Consider the following 21,616-nt stretch of genomic DNA (forward strand, 5'->3'; position numbering starts at 1 on the left):
TTTCATTAACCATTTTGTAAACACGTTCACATCAAATCAGAATCAGCTGACTTCAAGGTTATTTTACAGCCCTAGGGCCGTGAAACTTTTGCCGGCCTGGTCAGAAAACAATCATTTTCGGCCTCCATATGACGCACGAAAACCAGCTCATTACATCCAAGTGGGGCGAAAATAATATAATATATTCTATTATAGGTGTTAGCTCATCCAATGATAAAATTGATAGATAATTTTACAATGTATTTCCTAAAATTTATCATGAATATTTTTCCACGAGTCATCAAGAACTATTTATTATCCTGAGAAAAAAAAGAATAAGCACTGTCATATACCACTGTCGTTCAGCACTGTCGTAGCTAAATTTTGTGGAATATACTCGCTGTATTTTCTGGAATATATACAGTATTATGTTACAGAAACTTACTCATCATTATGGACTAGGCCTACACAATACAGTAGGGACTCACTTATATCCATTATTGAAAGGTAATTCGGACTTGAAGTGATCAGATAAAACTGATTGGAAACACTCACCATTACATGTAATGTAATTCGATTAACGTCTACAAAGACCATTGATATTGCTATTTGACAATCCGTTTGCTCTGCAATTGGGGTCTCCTGATATGTACGGATACTGTCCTATAAAGTTGCCCCTGTAAGAACATATCAAAAAATTCACGAGAAATGTATTATTCAGATTCCAAATGATGTTTCTTAATGACAAATTTGAAAACGATACCTAATAATCAAAGGCTAGTAGCTTCAAAATCAAACTTTAAATCAATGTAATTTTCGAGGAATATCTTTTACATGGAAATTTCGTTGTTGAGTGGTAGAGTACAAGGTTACCTTATTCTTCCTCTCCCTATCATTTTGATAATGTACTTCTTGTATAAATGATTGAAGAATGAATGAATGAATAAAAAGTGGACATTACTGTCTAAACTTCGCCACTTCACAAATGAAAACGTCACTCTATTCAATCAGTTTCTGAAAGAAGCGAAAAATGAATCAATTTTATAATAATTTGTTGTATTGGAAAGAATATAAGGTTTAATATTCCATCATTTGTTATGTAGGCTATAAGTACCGTATGCTCGGTCATTCCCTGAATAAAATTCAAATCGATGGCGCAAGTGAGGAGGATACTACTTACTAAAACATGATAATAGAGAAAATGAACAGTAACTTCTTGCAATATGAATAGAATACACAGTTGGTTCTCACTATTATATAATAATGAACTGTGAAAACTAGATGATGACAAAATAATGTTGCAGTATTTACTTACGATGGTGCATAATTGCAAACATAGAATATCTGATCTTGTCTTTTTTGAGTTTGATAGTAACTGGCAAATCCACATCCAACTCTATTAGTGTTAGCCCATACGATCTGAAAATGACATAGTTTTACAAACTACCATATCAATTGGTAGCCTATACACATTTAAATTCACACGACAGTACCTATATGGTAAAAACACATTATCCGTACCTAACCGATTCATCTGATGAGCCATTCCTTGCAATGAATTATATAAATGTTTTTCTGGCCTCTGGCCTAGGCTACTGTGGAAAAACAATTGTGTTTTCCGGTGAGGATTATTATAACATGAGTAAAGGAAAGTCTGATCTCGCCTGTCATGCAGCCATCGACGGTTTGTAGTCGCCGGAATAAAATGAATCATCTTAGACAAAAAACTCTTTATAATATAGTACAAACTCGTGATACTTCAAGAGGATATTCTAGTGTTTTATTATGGATAAATATTACTATATTTCACCAAAAACAGTATCTAAAGATAATTTATATCCTGATGACTATAATAATGTCACAAATCCTCTTACCAATAATAAATCCAGGAAAGAAATTCAATAAATATTCTAACACTATACCTGAGTGTAATGGCCAGTAGCAGTTGCAGGATCACTGGAATCTCCCGGTCCAAGCTTTTTATATCTATAGCGAACGTGTTCACTGAACCATAAGTCATATATAACTTTAGTAAAGTTATGCTGACGATTAGAATGCCCACTGAAATATTCTTGTGCAATATTTTGTCCAACATCTGAAAAATGCACAAATAAACAAAAATCAACAAATGGCTGCTCACAGAATTCATAAGCAATATAATACACAGTATTTAAAAGCAGCTATATTGTAATTTGTTAATCATAGACCCAATCACAAAGATCTTAAATTATTCAAATCATTGAGATGCATTTCATTATGATGCCATTCGTGATGAATTCTATTGAATTTTATCCAATGAATTCTGATCATTGAATAATGGAAATATAGTGAATTCCACGTTAATGAAGAATGGCAGTGAATGAAGATAGGAGAAAAACGTTGTGAAACCTCTGTCTTGTCAATAGTCGGTAGCAGTTACAGGTTTATTGATTTAATTTCATAATGTATTTACATAATATTAAGATGAAATATTTTGTTAATTATTTATTAATTCTACATTGTTAAAGGACGATCTGGCAACAGAGCAAAGCGAAAAAGAGATAACGCTATACGCTTTGTTGAATGAAAGTCAAGGATAGCAATACGGTACCATATTGCTAGTCAAACATACTGCCATTATAACGTGAACCTCACTATATCTGGTTATGCGTCGTTATAAAATAAACCAAACTGAAATATGATGTAAGTAGTATATTTATCGAACTTAATCTTGTAATAAGAATAATTCCTTCAAGAGAAATTTTTTTAAGTTTGTCTTATCAATCGTCAGATACTGCAGTTCAACTGTCAATTTTGCTTAGTTCTGAACTCAAGTAGAGTGATTTTGATTTCAAATGTTGAATTAAAAGCAGCTAACATTCTGATGTGAGTATCAAGCTCCAGAAATTTAGATACGGTACCTATCTGATTTCATCCTTGATATCTCAAAACTGGATTTATTTTTCAATTCAACTGTGTTAAATGTATAATTGATTTTGTTGTTGCATAGAAAAGAACACTTTTGGGCTTGAGAGCCTGTTGAAAAGAACACTTATTTGAGCTTGATTGAAAGCCTGTTGATTTTCCTGCACGTGATACTTCAAGTAGGCGTAGCCTATTCAATGAATAAATTAATATAAAACTGAAAGATTACTCACCATTTCCCCTATTTTTATCATGAGCATAAACGCATTGATTCGCCCAGTACTGAGCTCTCTGAGCTAGTTGGCTATCCCAAGTCTGAAAACAAATAATTCCATAAAAATCATATTAATATCAATGTTTAGTCAAAAATGAAGCAGTGTTCAAAAGAAAAAATCTGGTGTGGTACACTCACACAACTTTCCTTGCTCATATTCGAAACTACGATCAGACTTTTGTATATGTGTATATATAATTGTTTTCAGAGTACTTTTTCCTTTGTGTAAATTGTGAAATTCAATGATTTTTTTAGTCGTCATTTTTTTAAAGTCGTCAAAACAGCTGTTCTACAGATGAAATATCTCGACTATGTGTTCTTTTTATGAACTGCTCTACCTACCTACCTCATGCACGAGAAGGAGGTTACAAAGTCCATTTCTCAAGGATGGGGTGGACCCCCCATTAGTTTCCCAGAAAGGAGACTCATGCCAGTTAATAGAGCTGATAAATAACTATACAGAGTATGAATTTGAAAAAAATCGGTCAAGTTATTTTGAAAAAATCGTGAAAAACATGGTTTTTTAGTAATTATCCGCCATTTTTCTCAAGAATATTACGGAGCTCCTGCAATTTTCCAAGGAAAAAACTCATGTCATTTGATAGGACTTATGAATAGCTACCCATGGCTTGAATTTGAAGAAAATCGTTAGAGCCGTTTTCGAGAAAACCGTGAAAAACCTGGTTTTTGGTCATTATCCGCCATTTTTCTCAAGAATATTACGGAGCTCATAGAATTTTCCCAGAAATGGAACTTATGCCAGTTGATAGGGCTTATAAATAGCTATCCATGGTATAAATTTGAAGAAAATCGTTAGAGCCATTTTCGAGAAAAACGTGAAAAACATGGTTTTTTAGTAATTATCCGCCATTTTTCTCAAGAATATTACGGAGCTCCTGAAATTTTCCCAGAAATGGAACTTATGCCAGTTGATAGGGCTTATAAATAGCTATCCATGGTATAAATTTGAAGAAAATCGTTGGAGCCGTTTTCGAGAAAACCGTGAAAAACTTGGTTTTTTAGTCATTTTCCGCCATTTTTCTCAAGAATATTACGGAGCTCCTGAAATTTTCCCAGAAATGAGACTTATGCTAGTTGATAGGGCTTATAAATAGCTATCCATGATATAAATTTGAAGAAAATCGTTAGAGCCATTTTCGAGAAAAACGTGAAAAACATGGTTTTTTAGTAATTATCCGCCATTTTTTCCGCCATCTTGAATTGAATTTTATTGAATTTCTTATTGTCGGGTCCTCATGGTATAGGGACCTTAAGTTTAAAATTTCAAGTCGATCGGTTAATTAGGAATGGAGTTATCGTGTTCACAGACATACACACACACACACATACACACATACACACACACAGACCAATACCCAAAAATCATGTTTTTGGACTCAGGGGACCTTGAAACGTATAGAAAACTTGAGATTGGGGTACCTTATTTTTTTTGGAAAGCAATACTTTCCTTACCTATGGTAGTAGGGCAAGGAAAGTAAAAACGCAAAAGGAGCACGTGGAGCATAATAAATTTAAATAATGAATTAAAGCAAGAAGCAATGCTTGGAGTACAATTATAGTGCATAGAAATGAAAATTTTTTATTTTTATCATGAAAGAAATAGATCCAAATAACAAGCATAAATTGCCAAGTCGGTGATTGGCCTGATAAATAATTCGACAATATTGAATGAAGAAGAGGAACCACTTTCTTCATTTAAAGTTGCCATTCCCTCGTACGTATTGTGTTGGATTTGGAAATTTGAATATTATTATATTTGTTCAATAAATTAGTGGAATAATAAGTTTATCCAAATCCCATTGATTCTGAATGAATTACCAATGAAAAGTTCTTTTAAGAATTATTGATTTTTCAGTGAGAATATAGTATGTTATCAGAATTTTGAGAAACGGAAAATAGATAGGGATGGGAGTGAGAGGCCTGAGACACAAGGAGATTTTAAAACGTGCATGTCGCTGGCCCGGCCACATTCGAATTTCACCAAACAAACTATGCCAAGATTTACTACCTATTTTCTACTATTTTCCACCTCCAATAACCGATTTTCTACCTCAAAGATAGCAGAGATATTGAATAAACTAAAGTGCCAGGCCAGGGACATGTTAGCCCGGCCATCTCTGAATTTCACCAAACAAACTATGCCAAGATTTACTACCTATTTTCTACTATTTTCTACCTCCAATAACCGATTTTCTACCTCAACCCAAACGGAGTTATAGGGTATTGTAAGTTTTCACCCACCCCCCTCGCCAATCACCACACACGAAAACTTGTTTCTAGTCTTGCCATGATTGAATTTCTGAAAAACTAAATGAGCCAATATGTAGTACACAAGCCCTGCTATCATATTCCACAAAGAACGGAATCGATAGCTCATCACTAGACAAAGTTATTGAGTGTTTAAAGATTACCCCCCCCCCCTCATAACAGCATGTCTCTGGCCCGGCCACATTTGAATTTAAACAAACCAACTATGCCAAGATTTTCTACCTATTTTCTACCTCCAATAAAAGATTTTCTACCTCAACCCAAACGGAATTATAGGGGATTGTAAGTTTTCACCCACCCCCCTCGCCTATCACCACACACGAAAACTCGTTTCTAGCCTTGCCAAGATTGAATTTCTGAAAAACTAAATGAGCCAATATGTAGTACACAAGCCCTGCTATCATATTCCACAAAGAACGGAATCGATAGCTCATCACTAGACAAAGTTATTGAGTGTTTAAAGATTACCCCCCCCCTCCTGACAGCATGTCTCTGGCCCGGCCACATTTGAATTTAAACAAACCAACTATGCCAAGATTTTCTACCTATTTTCTACTATTTTCTACCTCCAATAACGGATTTTCTACCTCAACCCTAACGGAGTTATAGGGGATTGTAAGTTTTCACCCTCGACCCTCGCCAATCACCACACACGAAAACTTGTTTCTAGTCTTGCCATGATTGAATTTCTGAAAAACTAAATGAGTCAATATGTAGTACACAAGCCCTGCTATCATATTCCACAAAGAACGGAATCAATAGCTCATCACTAGACAAAGTTATTGAGTGTTTAAGATTACCCCCCCCCCCCCCGACATAACAGCATTTCTCTGGCCCGGCCACATTTGAATTTAAACAAACCAACTATGCCAAGATTTTCTACCTATTTTCTACTATTTTCTACCTCAACCCAAACGGAATTATAGGGGATTGTAAGTTTTCACCCACCCCCCTCGCCAATCACCACACACGAAAACTCGTTTCTAGCCTTGCCAAGATTGAATTTCTGAAAAACTAAATGAGCCAATATGAAGTACACAAGCCCTGCTATTATATTCCATGAAGAACGGAATCGATAGCTCATCACTAGACAAAGTTATTGAGTGTTTAAAGATTACCCCCCCCCCCCCCGACATAACAGCATTTCTCTGGCCCGGCCACATTTGAATTTCACCAAACAAACTATGCCAAGATTTACTACCTATTTTCTACTATTTTCTACCTCAAACCAAACTAAAATCGAATCACGCATAATGGAGATATTGGCTAAAATATGTAAAGGTCACGTGCATGTCGCTGGCCCGGCCACATTTGAATTTCACCAAACAAACTATGCCAAGATTTACTACCTATTTTCTACCTCCAATAACCGATTTACTACCTCAACCCATACGGAGTTATAGGGCATTGTAAGTTTTCACCCACCCCCCTCGCCAATCACCACACACGAAAACTTGTTTCTAGTCTTGCCATGATTGAATTTCTGAAAAACTAAATGAGTCAATATGTAGTACACAAGCCCTGCTTTCATATTCCACAAAGAACGGAATCGATAGCTCATCACTAGACAAAGTTATTGAGTGTTTAAAGATTACCCCCCCCCCCTCATGACAGCATGTCTCTGGCCCAGCCACATTTGAATTTAAACAAACCAACCATGCCAAGATTTACTACCTATTTTCTACTATTTTCTCCCTCCATTAACGGATTTTTTACCTCAACCCTAACGGAGTTATAGGGTATTGTAAGTTTTCACCCTCGACCCTCGCCCATCACCACACACGAAAACACTTTTCCAGCCTTGCCATGATTGAATTCCTAAAAAACTAAATGAGTCAATATGTAGTACACAAGCCCTGCTATTATATTCCACGAAGAACGGAATCGGTAGCTCATCACTAGACAAAGTTATTGAGTGTTTAAAGATTACCCCCCCCCCCCCCGACATAACAGCATTTCTCTGGCCCGGCCACATTTGAATTTAAACAAACCAACTATGCCATGATTTTCTACCTATTTTCTACCTTCATTAACGGATTTTCTACCTCAACCCTAACGTAGTTATAGGGGATTGTAAGTTTTCACCCACCCCCCTCGCCTATCACCACACACGAAAACACGTGTCCAGTCAAGCCAGGAAAAAAAACTCAAAAACTAAATGAGCCAATATTTGATAGCTGAGTAGCACGGATCTATTGTATACATTGAGCCACAAAATTTGGATAGCTTCCCAAATAGAACCATAATGTTGAACATTCGGAAGGTTGTTGTTTTTAAAACAAACATTTTTTATAAATTTCATCAACTGAATGTATTTTGAAATATAAGCTGTTGAATAGCCATTGTGATAGTGGAGGGGTTCTTGTTGTAGCTTGTTATTGTTTTTACTATGTTTGAATTAAAGAAACCTATATTCTATGGAAAGTGAGTTGGCTTTCGAAACCAACGAAAGGCTTTTGTAACCAGCGTGAGTGAATGGGTGGAGGTGTGTGACTGATAGAGAGAATTAGCGATCACGTGCTAAACTTTTAACCTAAACATATATAATAATTATAATGCAGGCCTACCGTAGTTATAAGCCGGTGGAATAAAGATGTTAGCTGTTTGAAAATATTAACCAATAGTTGAGAGTATGAATGAACTAGGTAGTGGCCTAATAGAGTAAATTAACAAAGCTCTCTCATATCAATGCATTGTACATATCAAATCATACAAATCAATTAATAGCAGGCCATTCCAAATTGATATTGTAAGATTATTGTATGGTTTGTTATTTTGTACTGGATGTATAATAATTATTTATGATGATTCGATAGTAAATAATACTTGCATACAGTAAAGATGTAATTCATATCAGTACATCGGTAGATAGCCTGGTATAGATTTTTCTATTCAATTAAATACATCTTACTATCAGTATACTTTGAAGGATGTAATAGAATGATTGATAGAGAATAGATTCTTAATTCTTTGATTCAAATAATGTTATCAATACAAAGTGCTGTACTCAGTTGACAGTTATGATTATTCATAAATAAACATGATTGAAGTTTTATAATGAAAGAAAAGATGTAGTAGATTCAATTGTGAAATAATATGAAGCTTAATAATAATTATCTTCATGCTTAACAGATCTGTATAATAATTTTTGAAGTTTAGATTGTAAAATCAATTAGTTAAATTTTTCAGTGTAACAATATACCTCAGTTTGTTCTTAGTCTTAGATCTATATATATAAAAGCGAAATGGCACTCACTCACCGACTGACTGACTGACTCACTAACTCGCAGAACTAAAAATCTACCGGACCAAAAACGTTCAAATTTGGTAGGTATGTTCAGTTGACCCTTTAGAGGCGCACTAAGAAATCTTTTGGCAATATTTTAACTCCAAGGGTGGTTTTTAAGGGTTTAAAGTTCGTCTTTTAGCATGTATATTCTTCTTATTCTCTTAATTATAATTGAAAAAAGGCCATACCATATGTTAATATAGAACTATAATCTAGAGAGAGTACCTCTTCGAAACCGTTGTTAACTGGTAAATAAATAAATAATTTCGTCAGGTTGGCATTAAGTTGAGTTGACTTTGTTAGGTTGGCACCAAGTTGAAGATTGAAATCCATTAATCTAGGAAAAATTGGGCACTGCTACTTCAATCAGAGCTATTCCTGGGAATATTATATTACTAGCCGTCAGGCTCGCTTCGCTCGCCATATCCGTTTAGCCAGACGTTTAGTCTGGACCCCCGACTGGATCGTCCTAACATATAATAAAAATGCTCAAATGAAAAATGCAGGCGAGCGAAGCGAGCCTGCTGATCTCATTCTTGGACGATCCAGTCGGGGGTCCAGGGGGCGGAGCCCCCTTGCTAGACGGGTATGGCGAGCGAAGCGAGCCTGACGGCTAGTATAATTATAAATTTGATTCAAGTCAATGAATCAATGTATGTGAGAGTAACGTATTGAAGATTTAATAAAATAAATTTATTTGTTTCAAGCACATATGCTAATACAAACGAGTTGAGTTGAATACAGTCATTACATTCTATGATATCACATTACTGGTATGTCTTAAATCATGCTTTAAATATATATCACAAGTAAGAGTACTCTAGTAAGTATATATGTTCCTAATATACAGAAGAATAGATCTATCACATTCGAAAAATTTTAAAATAAAATATCTATCTGTACATTTTTATGTAATAACAATTCCATATCTATCAATCATAGCACTCCCGTATAATATATATACCTATACATATTTTATAAACGTGCAATAACAGTTCAACTACAAAAATAATGATTTTTTTATAAAATTTATTCAATACTACATTTCTCACATACTAGAAAAAATACCATTTATAGTAATCAACAATAATAACATTCCAGTTTTAAATATCTACCTATTCCTATTTTATAAACGAAACGAGTAATAACAGTATTAACTTCAACAATAATCAATTCTAGACAAATATATCCAATAATACATTTTTATATAATAATCCGTCACACATACAATAATCTCTTCCAACTATCTTATTTTTAGAGCTCAATCTATCCCCATCAAACTTACTTTATTCAGCTCACTGCATTCCCCATTTAACCGTCTAAAATGAGCATCGAATACTTTTAATATTTTCAATGATAACCTCTGTTCCCTGACTATAATTATCGGACATTATTCAAGTGTTCATTATCATAGATCTGATTTCGATTGCTTTCATTGTATACCCATACAAACGGTTGATTTTCTGCTCCGTAAAGTTCGAAAGTAAAACCATGAGTTTGTCATCGTCAGTAACCACATTTGTAGTGAATTTTTCTAAATAGTGTCTTCTTATTCCACCATACATCGGGCACCTTAACAGAAAATGCTCAACATATTCCTTCTCTTTCATATTACAAATAGGGCATTCTAATGAGCTGTTAATCCATATTACCAGGTCTCTATTATTATATAAATAGAGAGAGTTTCTAGTGGCTAAGCGCAGTTGTGCGACGCAGCGCGTTTTCGCAAAAGACATTTTATACAGTAGCTGTTCACCAATCATGAAAAGAGGGTGTAATCTTTTATAATGTGGGCTGCTTGTTGAGTTCAGAGCTGCTTCTATGTCTTGTCCGTAGAGTCTGTCGAAATAGTTTTGTACTAGTTTTCCTTTTTCAACTTGTAAGACTTTAGAAAACTTTCCTCTGTCCTGCCAATCTCCAACCAGATTGCAACCCGCCAGATGCAACTGATTCTTCAACAAACACACCCAGTTACCTTGGTTATCTTGATCTTGTTGCGCCAACTCGTATAATCTATCAATGCATTCTCTGGGGTATCTCCCGTTAGCCATTGACATAACTCTACAGATGTATTTAATTGACTTGACGAATATAAAACTACTCAACCGTAGTCTTCGTCTCCAATCTCAATGACCAGCTGGGAGTGCTTCTATTCAACAGGAGTAAACGCTTTAGAAAATAAAGCTGTGCCTTCTCCACTATATTCATACAGCTTAGACCCCATATCTCCGATCCATATAGCACTGTGGGCATGAGAATTGAATCAAAGAGCTTCATTTTGCTCGCCCAAACATCCGACTTCGCCTTTCTTAGAATATTTATGGTTGTCTCTCCAATGTATTTAGATCTACTAACTTGAAACTCCGCTAATTTATTGAATTTTCCCGATGAGTGGAACTCAACTCCAAGGTAGGCCTACTTATAGCTATTTACAATATCCAGTTTCTTATCTCTGTAATAGAAAGCTGCATTACGTCTGAGGCCTTTTTTATGAAATGCAACTACCTTTGTTTTATCTACTTTTACTAACAATTTTATCACAATACTCGGCCAGGCACTTCAACTTGTTTCTTAGATCTGAGTCACTGTCTGCCAGAATAACAATGTCATCCGCGAACATTAGCATCATGACATCCACATTTCTATTTAAAGGGATACCATGTAGACCTCTCTCTCTAAAATTATGCTCTATTTCCCTTTAATAGCATGTAAAAAGTAAAGGACTCAAGGAATCTCCCTGTAAAACGCCTTTTGACACCTTTATAGGCTGTGAAATTCCATCCTGACGACCCTTATCGACTATGAATGTGGCAAAGCCATACAGCGCTCTCATCACCCTTATCACTCTGCTGCTTACTCCGCACATACCTAGCTCATGTCATAGAAGTTCATGCGACACCGAGTCGAACGCGGATTCATAGTCCACGAACAAACCAAATAATTTGCGTTTTCTTACTGAGATCTGATTGAAGATCAAAGTTTGTAGTACAAAAATGTTATGGATACAACTGCGCCCTCTTCTAAAACCACTCTGGCACACGGGGAGTACGTTGCAGCGATCTGCCCAGTTTGAGAGTCTGATCTTGAGTAGTCGAGTAAAAATTTTAACAATATCATTGATCAGGGCGATTCCGCGATAGTTTTTTGGATCCAATCTATCACCTTTTTTGAATATGGAAAACATCTTTGTTTTTAACCAAGCCTCGGGAAACTCTCCCTTCAAAAATAGTTTATTGAAAATACCCAGTAGATAGTCTTTCCACCTTTCTGGTAGTGCTTTATAAAACTCATTTCCGATTCCGTCGATACCCGGTGCCTTTTTCTTTTTCATAAGTGAAAGTACATGTGACAATTCATCTGAACTGAACTCTTGATCCAAGTATGGGTGACGAGCATCTGCAACTCTAGTCTCAATATGAATTCGGCCATTTTCTGCGCAACCGTATTTGTCTTCCAAAAATACCTCCCAAGCTTCCAAAGAAATGTTATCAGTTCTGTATTCTTTATTTTTAAACAAGTTAACTGCTTTCCAAAAATCTTTACTGCTCCTAATATTAGAAAGATTTGCTCTTATTCTTTCGTATGTGAGAGTAACGTATTGAAGATTTAAGAATTGAATACCTGCAGTATGAATGAAAGAGTTACAGAGAATCGGCATCAATAGAGGGAGCATGTTCAAAGAATATCAGCTGAGAGAATATCATCAAAAGTCTATAAATTATCTGCCAGTGTATACAATTAGTTGTGATTATATATGGTGTAGTTTAAATAATAATTAGTGTATCTTATGTTCACATAGTTTGCGATTCTCATCCATTGCGAATAAGGATGTTTTTTCCATTCTTCTTTCTGTTTGCAAAATGTGAACGATTAGTTTCGATTGTATGAAGGTATTTTAGATATAAATTTGTGCATCTTATGATCGAATAATTTGCAATTTTCATCCATTGCAAATTAGGATGATTTTCCTATTCTTTCTGTTTGCAAAATGTGAACGATTATTTTCGATTGTATGTAGGTATTTCAAATATTAATTTGTGCATCTTATGATCGAATAGTTTGCAATTTTCATCCATTGCAAATTAGGATGATTTTTCTATTCTCCTTTTGTTTGCTGAATGTGAACAATTAATTGTGATTTTATCAAGGTATTTCAAATATTAATTAGTGTATCATATGTTCAATTATAGTTATTGATGAAATAAAGGTACGTCTTGCAATGCATTTTTCATGTAATTAGTTGTTTTATGTTTATTTCCTAACATTATTATTTGTTATATGGTATTTCATCAGTAACAATTCAAAACATAGTTCAATACATGCTTATTTTTAAAATCAACCACTACCAATTATCTCAAGTTTCCCTACCAATATTCAAGGCACTGTTCCAGGGTACGAAATTAATCTACAAATAATTTTGAAACTGTCTGAGATTCCTTGGTTGAGATAGTATGTGTGAGTAACAAATTGGCGGCTGAGTAAGAAACAGTGGATTTTTGGACAGTTTGAAAATATTTCTAGAAACGTGTTTTCGTGTGTGGTTTGGTTTGTTTAAAATCAAATGTGGCCGGGCCAGCGACATACTGTATTGGGAGAGGGGGGAATCTTTAAATACTCAATAACTTTGTCTAGTGATGAGCTATCGATTCCGTTCTTCATATAATAGCAAGACTTGTGTACTACATATTGACTCATTTAGTTTTTCAGAAATTCAATCATGACAAGGCTAGAAACGTTTTTTCGTGTGTGGTGATAGGCGAGGGGGGTGGGTGAAAACTTACAATCCCCTATATCTCCGTTAGGGTTGAGGTAGAAAATCCGTTAATGGAGGTAGAAAATAGTAGAAAATAAGTAGAGAATCTTGGCATAGTTGGTTTGTTCAAATTCAAATGTGGCCGGGCCAGAGACATGCTATTATGGGAGGGGGGGGGGTAATCTTTAAACACTCAATAACTTTGTCTAGTGAAGAGCTATCGATACCGTTCTTCATGGAATATAATAGCAGGGCTTGTGTACTTCATATTAGCTCATTTAGTTTTTCAGAAATTCAATCTTGGCAAGGCTAGAAACGAGTTTTCGTGTGTGGTGATAGGCGAGGGGGGTGGGTGAAAACTTACAATCCCCTATAATTCCTTTTGGGTTGAGGTAGAAAATCTTTTATTGGAGGTAGAAAATAGTAGAAAATAGGAAGAAAATCTTGGCATAGTTGGTTTGTTTAAATTCAAATGTGGCCGGGCCACAGACATGCTGTTATGAGGGGGGGGGGTAATCTTTAAACACTCAATAACTTTGTCTAGTGATGAGCTATCGATTCCGTTCTTTGTGGAATATGATAGCAGGGCTTGTGTACTACATATTGGCTCATTTGGTTTTTCAGAAATTCAATCATGGCAAGACTAGTAACAAGTTTTCGTGTGTGTTGATTGGCGAGGGGGGTGGGTGAAAACTTACAATGCCCCATAACTCCGTTTGGGTTGAGGTAGAAAATCGGTTATTGGAGGTAGAAAATAGTAGAAAATAGGTAGTAAATCTTGGCATAGTTTGTTTGGTGAAATTCGAATGTGGCCGGGCCAGCGACATGCACATGACCTATACATATTTTCGCCAATATCTCCGTTATGCATGGTTAGATTTCAGTTTGGTTTGAGGTAGAAAATCGGTTATTGGAGGTAGAAAATAGTAGAAAATAGGTAGTAAATCTTGGCATAGTTTGTTTGGTGAAATTCAAATGTGGCCGGGCCAGCGACATGCACATGACCTATACATATTTTCTCCAATATCTCTGTTATGCGTGGTTAGATTTCAGTTTGGTTTGAGGTAGAAAATAGTAGAAAATAGGTAGTAAATCTTGGCATAGTTTGTTTGGTTAAATTCGAATGTGGCCGGGCCAGCGACATGCACGTGACCTTTACATATTTTAGCCAATATCTCCATTATGCGTGATTCGATTTTAGTTTGGTTTGAGGTAGAAAATCGGTTATTGGAGGTAGAAAATAGTAGAAAATAGGTAGTAAATCTTGGCATATTTGGTTTGGTCAAATTCAAAGATGGCCGGGCTGAAAGGTCATTGACCTTTCTATATTTTTGCTCATATCTCTGTTATCCTTGAGGTAGAAAATCTGTTATTGGAGGTAGAAAAAAGTAGAAAATAGGTAGTAAATCTTGGCATAGTTTGTTTGGTGGAATTCGAATGTGGCCGGGCCAGCGACATGCACATGACCTATACATATTTTCGCCAATATCTCCGTTATGCATGGTTAGATTTCAGTTTGGTTTGAGGTAGAAAATAGTAGAAAATAGGTAGTAAATCTTGGCATAGTTTGTTTGGTTAAATTCGAATGTGGCCGGGCCAGCGACATGCACATGACCTATACATATTTTCGCCAATATCTCCGTTATGCATGGTTAGATTTCAGTTTGGTTTGAGGTAGAAAATCGGTTATTGCAGTTACAATAAAAAATATGCGGATGATCTTGCAATAATGGCAGACTCGGGCGAAGTTGCAATAAAACAAATAGAAACTTTGAAAGAATGTGCAGAAAAAGTTGGCTTACAAATATCCTTCGAAAAAACAGTGTTCACAACCACAAACCTAGAAGTTACCAGACTACAACCTAAATATGGAACAATCAACAGGGTTCCAGGTTTTAAATATTTAGGAGAGGTTTTTCCGGAGAGATTATCACAGCAGGATAGAATAAAGAAAGCTCGTAAAGGCCTAGGGCTGGTGCAATCCATTTACAATAAAAAATGCTTGTCTCTTCACACTAAAATTAGACATTATAATACAGTAATAAAGCCATCAATGCTATATGCCAGTGAGACCCTAAATCTCAACAGGAAAGCTGATCTAGAAAATTTGAAGAAAGAAGAAAGGAAAATAATTCGAAAAATTCTAGGTCCGAGATTAACTGAGAATGGTTATAGATTACAGAAAAATAGCACAGTTGAGCAACATTGAAATATTGTAACAGACATGAGAAAAAGACGTCTAAAATTCTATGGTCATATCATGAGGCTCCCTGACCATAGAATCACAAAAAAAAAAAGTAAAATATGTAGCTTTGCTTGCCTATGGAGGAGAATGGATTAGGAATGTTAAGAAAGATCTAGTTTTGGCAGGAATTACTGATGATGAAATTAAAAATAGAAATAATTTCAAAACAAAAGTGAACAAATGGGAAATTATTCCAGAGATAAAAGCACCAAGAGTTGGCACAAGATGGAGTGAAGAAAGAAAAGCTGCATTTCTCAGAGAATGAAAAGCTGGTGGGCGAACAAGAAAACCGCCAAGTCTAATAAAAATCGATGATCATGATTTTACTCAGCGTCTTCCACTTCGGGAGCTCTACGACTAATAATAATAATAATAATAATAATAATAAAAAATATCTCAACTCATGAATAGATGAAAGATAGAATTAACTATGAAAATGAATTAAAGGCCATTTGTGATATTACTGAGAAAGAAAGAAGTAACTGGAGTAGTCTATATACGAATAGTGACTCCTTCCTAACTTATCTCAAATAATCATAGATTATTTTCTCAGTAAAAAAATATGATTTTAGTGAATAGATTAAGGGCTACCAATGTCTATTGCTTTTTGTTTTCTATGAAAGACTAAGTTTATGAAGATGGACGACCATCATAGATTTCATTTATTGATTATTTATTTATTCATTTTATTTCAATGAAATCATTCAGTGCTTTCTTGTAGAAATTAAAATAATAAATAAATAAATAAATAGATGTGAAACATTGTGGTCGAGTGTTTTCCTTTTCTTTTCAAAATCACAGTTTTGATAGAAATTGAGTTGTTTTGTGATTTGAATTGGAGTCTTAAACCTCCTTTCATTAGTCACAAGGCCTCGTCCCTACCCTACAAAAGCATCAGGATAGTGAATAGGAAGAATTTATCTGTTCTTATAACAGAAAGGAAATCTACAAATGATGGTTCATTGAAAAGGGCCCAATGGATTTGTTGAATTTCTGAATTAAGAATCATTTATAGCATAAAACAACAAATATCTTAAGCCACCATCTCCTACCCTTTTACTGTTTGAACCTTATAACTAGTTACTTCCCTTTTATTTTATTCTAATACCTATGTTATACCTTATTATGCAATTGCTAGAGAAATATATAATATAATGGCCGGTTGAGTTGAATTTCTGATTCGAACATAGGCTATATGTATAAGTTAGTTAGGCTACTCTATCCAGTTTTTTGACGTGCGAACAGAAGGATTCGTACTCATGTTAGCAAAATATAATACTGTATTTTGATTTCTCCTAAGTAAATGGTAACACAAATGTTCAGTATAGTAATAGTTTACATAAATATTTATTGATTATTTATTATTTTGCAGTTTGGATTCGATGAGTTGAGCTGATAATTTCCTATCACGAGTTATCAATAGGCCTACTGTTATAGTAATACTATTAATATAGTTATTAAAACTATTTTGAGTCATGTCTCATAAAATGATTGTAACTGAAAGTCCTTCCTCCATCATTGGTCAAGTTTTGTAATATTTCCAAGTGTTTACTAGATAATCACTCTTCAAAGTGAGAGATTATTGAAATATCAGACTTTCATCCAATTTTTGGCTCTTTCAGGACTATAACTCGATCTTCATGATAGAGGAGCTGGCATGCAGTGTGACTTCGTCAGGTATATTCCCATCTTTCCCATAACTGATCATAAAAACTTAATCATAAGGAAAATGAGATCAAGAGGCACTATTCAAAAATGCTTTGAATTAATTGCTCAAATTATTTAGAGTGGTCTATCGATAATTTTTGTTAATTTTTTCATCCAGATAATTTTATCAGATTGGGCTAAGATTATTGGGATATTATCAGCTGTCCTTCTTTCCCGAGAATTATATAATATTTTCGAAAAACTGATTCGTAATTTTATTGAACTGTAACTGCATAGAGCACCTACCATTTGCTGCATATTTTGAGCTGGTGGCTGATTCCTGAGCTGACCACGAGCAACCATCGCTCTCAGATTATTGTGGGTATTGACAATTGTCTGAATGTCATTTCCTGTCACTTTGTTATCTGAAACGATTTGAACAGACCTTTAAGGAAACTAATAGGTGTATTCAAGAAGTGATTACCGGTACCAAGTTCATATCATATGTGTAAGGACAAGTACATATCATACCAAGAACATACCGGAAACCAAGTTCATATCATATGTGTAAGGACAACTTACATATCAAATATTTCATTTATACGTTATTCCTTTTGAAGGAAGTGATATGAATGGTTAGCGGTTCATCTACAAATATTTGAACGTCACGTCAACATAAATACTTTTTTTCACAAACTGTATATTGGATCTTATTCTAGTTCAGTGTTTTTCTACAATAATTCGAGTATCAATTCTCCTCTGACATTATTCATTGGTAATATTCATAGTAATTAATATAGTTTATTTAATATTCATTCAAGTGGTTTGGTGTTGTTTTTATGGAAGCTCTTTCAAGGTGTATGAGCTTGAAATATACAGAGTGAGTTATATGCATGGAAACCCCTAAATTAGTTGGAGACTGTTGTTGATATAATACTGTAACTTTCAGGATAATAAGTTATTTGTCGAATACTCTACCTATTTTGACGTACAACTGTATTTCAACCCCTCATAAGGGAAAGATTTATAGGCTTTGTAACTTGAATATTTTGAATGCAAACACACATTGTGTAGTACATCATTTTAAAGGTATATTTGAAACAAGAAAGATGGCATCAATGAAAAAGTTTTATAATAGGTACTTTCATCCAAAATGGCGGCTGATTGAAGTTTTAGTTTATTAAGAGATTGGGGTTGTAACTCAAATATATCAAAAAATGTAAACACCCATTGTGTGGTACATGATTTCAAAGGCTCTTTTAAAACAAGAGAGATGACATCAATGAAAATGTTCTTTGATTGAATAGTTTCAGAAATTATTGGTGAAACTTCAATCAGCCACCATTTTGGATACAAGTATTATAGAACTTTTTTATCGATATCATCTTTTCTTGTTTTAAAAATACGGTACCTTAAAAATGATGTACCACACAATGGATGTTTATACGGTACATTTAAAAAATTCGAGTTACATCCGCTAAGTCACTCCCTTATGAGGGATTAAAATCTAGTTCTAGGTCAAATGTTAGAGTGGCCTATTCGACCAATAACTTATCCTGAAATTTACAGTAGCCTAATCTACAACAGTCTGCAGCTTATTAAAGGGTTCCCATACTGACTCCATATGACTCACTCTGTATAGGTATTTTTTCAAAGGGTGTTTTGTTCTGAAATCATGCAATAATATTACTGATTATATAATATCGATTTTCATTTATAATCATTGATAATCATTATTCTATCAGAAATTATTATTTGCTTCCCAACGTCAACAGCTGAGATCTACCTTTACCAATCAAGATCATAAATAATACGAGTACACATGTTGTTTATCCAGTAATCTGAGAGAAACAAACATATGTTATATGAGAAGCAAACATATTATGTTTGCCCTCACCTATTAAGCCTTCAATTCAATTATTAACAATACTATTTTCAAACATTCAAAAACAAAGATAATTTGGAGCTCATATAGATTAAATTGATATTTGATACATATTAATAAAAGTTAACCAGTTTCAAAATATTGAGTTTAATTGGATAATGAACATTCCAGTAAGGTATGCCTCCAAACACAATACTTTAATGCGCACTATCAAACACAAGATTGATGATATCAAACGAAAATACTGGTGGTATAGACTTTACAACCTTGGACCCTACGTGTATTTAATTCTCAATCTATGTTTTGGAAGCGAATTATATTATTTTCCATAATATAGTCTGAATGGTATCTATAACTTTATTGACCGAACGTAGTTGAGGTCTATGTTTCAACTCGATTTGCTTTTGTCTGTCTGTATGCAACGCGATTACGGCCAAACGCGTTGATGGAATTCGATGAGATTTAGTAGGAATATTCCTTTTTCAACTGTGCGTCGATTTAGGCCTATACACAAGGTTTTTTTGAAATTTTGCATTTTAAGGATAATAGGAAAAGAAAAGGAATTCCTCCATACTCTCATATCACTACATATATCATCTACTTTTAAGATATGATCAATCAGACTATATAATTATTCATAATCAATCACCTGACAAGTGGATTATTCATTGCATGCATTTTACACAGATGTCTGGCTGTGACTATTTCTATAAGGTAGGGTTTCAATATTTTTTATGAAGCGTGCCCATCAGTATCAATATTGTCACATTTGAAAAACAAATTTAATAGGTGATTGAAGATAAAATAAAAAATGATTAAATGAGCTGAATAATGCCAAAGAAATTATAATATTCTTGATTGAAAAAATCAATTTTAAAATAGTTGAGAAATATTTTTATCAGATGGAAAGTTTATCACGAAACTGGATAAAATCATCATAATGGGATACAAATTCAAACGTGAACTGAGTTAATCAACATAAGTGAGTTTTGGATCTTGGAGAAAACAAATAACAGTTTTTAAGAGTAAATTTTGATTCAACTGTGAATTGTGATTCAACTGAAACAACTAGAACATGTGACATCAGATACTGTACTTCTTGTGGATGAGAAAACAGCGTAAGGTCTACTGTTCACAGAACTACTAGTTGAATAATAACATTTTATTATTTGCAGTAATCTCCCAAACTTTGAATAGTCAGATCATAAAATATATATATACAATGATTTATGTATCATACAATTCACAATATTATTCAAATATATTAGTGTATACAGTAAAAACTTACCATAGATTCTACCATTCTGGCAAGCATGTGAGACGATGACCATGGTCATTATCTCTAGGCAGATAACAATCAGTAGACAATGAGAGTCCATTTTAGTAATAAAACCCATGTTGTATGCTATTTTGAACAGTCAATAAAGATAACTGTTCCAATTACAGAACTACAAGAGAGTTTTCTTTTTAATAGATAAAAATTATAACCGGTTAATGTTCTAGAACTGAGGAGAGACGAGCAATGAATGCGGGAATTTTTATCAAGACTGAAGACTTCTACACCAAAAACTGTAGACTCACTGGGAATAGGCCTGACAAAAGGTGAATTAGTACTCTCATTATACAGTATGAAAACAGGGGGCTTCAATCGTTACTTGACAATCACAAACTCATATGCCTCAAATGATAGGTACAAACCCGATAATATATAGGCTAGGCTTTATACAGCACTTGATATTATTCTCCTTCATCCATCTATTATAACAATTATTATAGTTCACTGATAGCAATAACAACTTGAATTTGATATTATAAGGATGATATACTTGGTTCAACTCGGATAAACTTCCTTATTTCAGTTTTATCTGACATATTCTATATTATTGTGCGTGTTTGAGGATATATGTGTCAATCAAAAGCAACTCCAAAGTTGAGTTGATGACATAATTTTAACTGATCAACCAGGAAAAAGTTACAGAAACTTCATTTCCAATGAACTATAATTGACTTAATGGATTACAATCGTCATTCAAAATAAGTGTCATTATGTGGGTCAGTTTATTTTGTCGTAGTAGTAATTTCCATTTATGGTCAATATTCCATTAATAGATATGAGAAGAAGTTAATAGATATAGAGGTGAAGTTACCTCCATATTATTTTCCAAAATGCAGTACATAAATTGTGGGCTTTCTATATCAATAAAAGAAAGTTGAAGGTTCAACTGCCAAGCAGATTATTTTATAAGAAAATTGAACAGTAATAGATGTATACTATGAATATCTAGGGTTACTGATTCTCATACATTCCATAATATAAAATGTATAAACCATCCTCATCACTCAATTTTTTT

At 34.2% G+C, this 21,616-nt stretch overlaps 1 protein-coding gene across 1 annotated transcript; it reads right to left on the reverse strand.

The window, feature by feature from the left end:
* Positions 1-534: 534 nt before the first annotated feature.
* On the reverse strand, positions 535-21,345 carry LOC111045138 (venom allergen 5). The gene is made up of 6 exons (XM_022330453.2): positions 20,554-21,345; positions 17,687-17,805; positions 3,117-3,198; positions 1,902-2,074; positions 1,295-1,398; positions 535-656 (listed from the first exon to the last, which is right to left on the reverse strand). The coding sequence occupies exons 1-6, from the start codon at positions 20,660-20,662 to the stop codon at positions 557-559; spliced, it is 687 nt and encodes a 228-aa protein (XP_022186145.2). The 5' UTR covers positions 20,663-21,345; the 3' UTR covers positions 535-556.
* Positions 21,346-21,616: the final 271 nt, after the last annotated feature.

Source organism: Nilaparvata lugens, chromosome 2 (assembly GCF_014356525.2).
Source record: "Nilaparvata lugens isolate BPH chromosome 2, ASM1435652v1, whole genome shotgun sequence".
NCBI classification, from domain to species: Eukaryota; Metazoa; Arthropoda; class Insecta; order Hemiptera; family Delphacidae; genus Nilaparvata; species Nilaparvata lugens.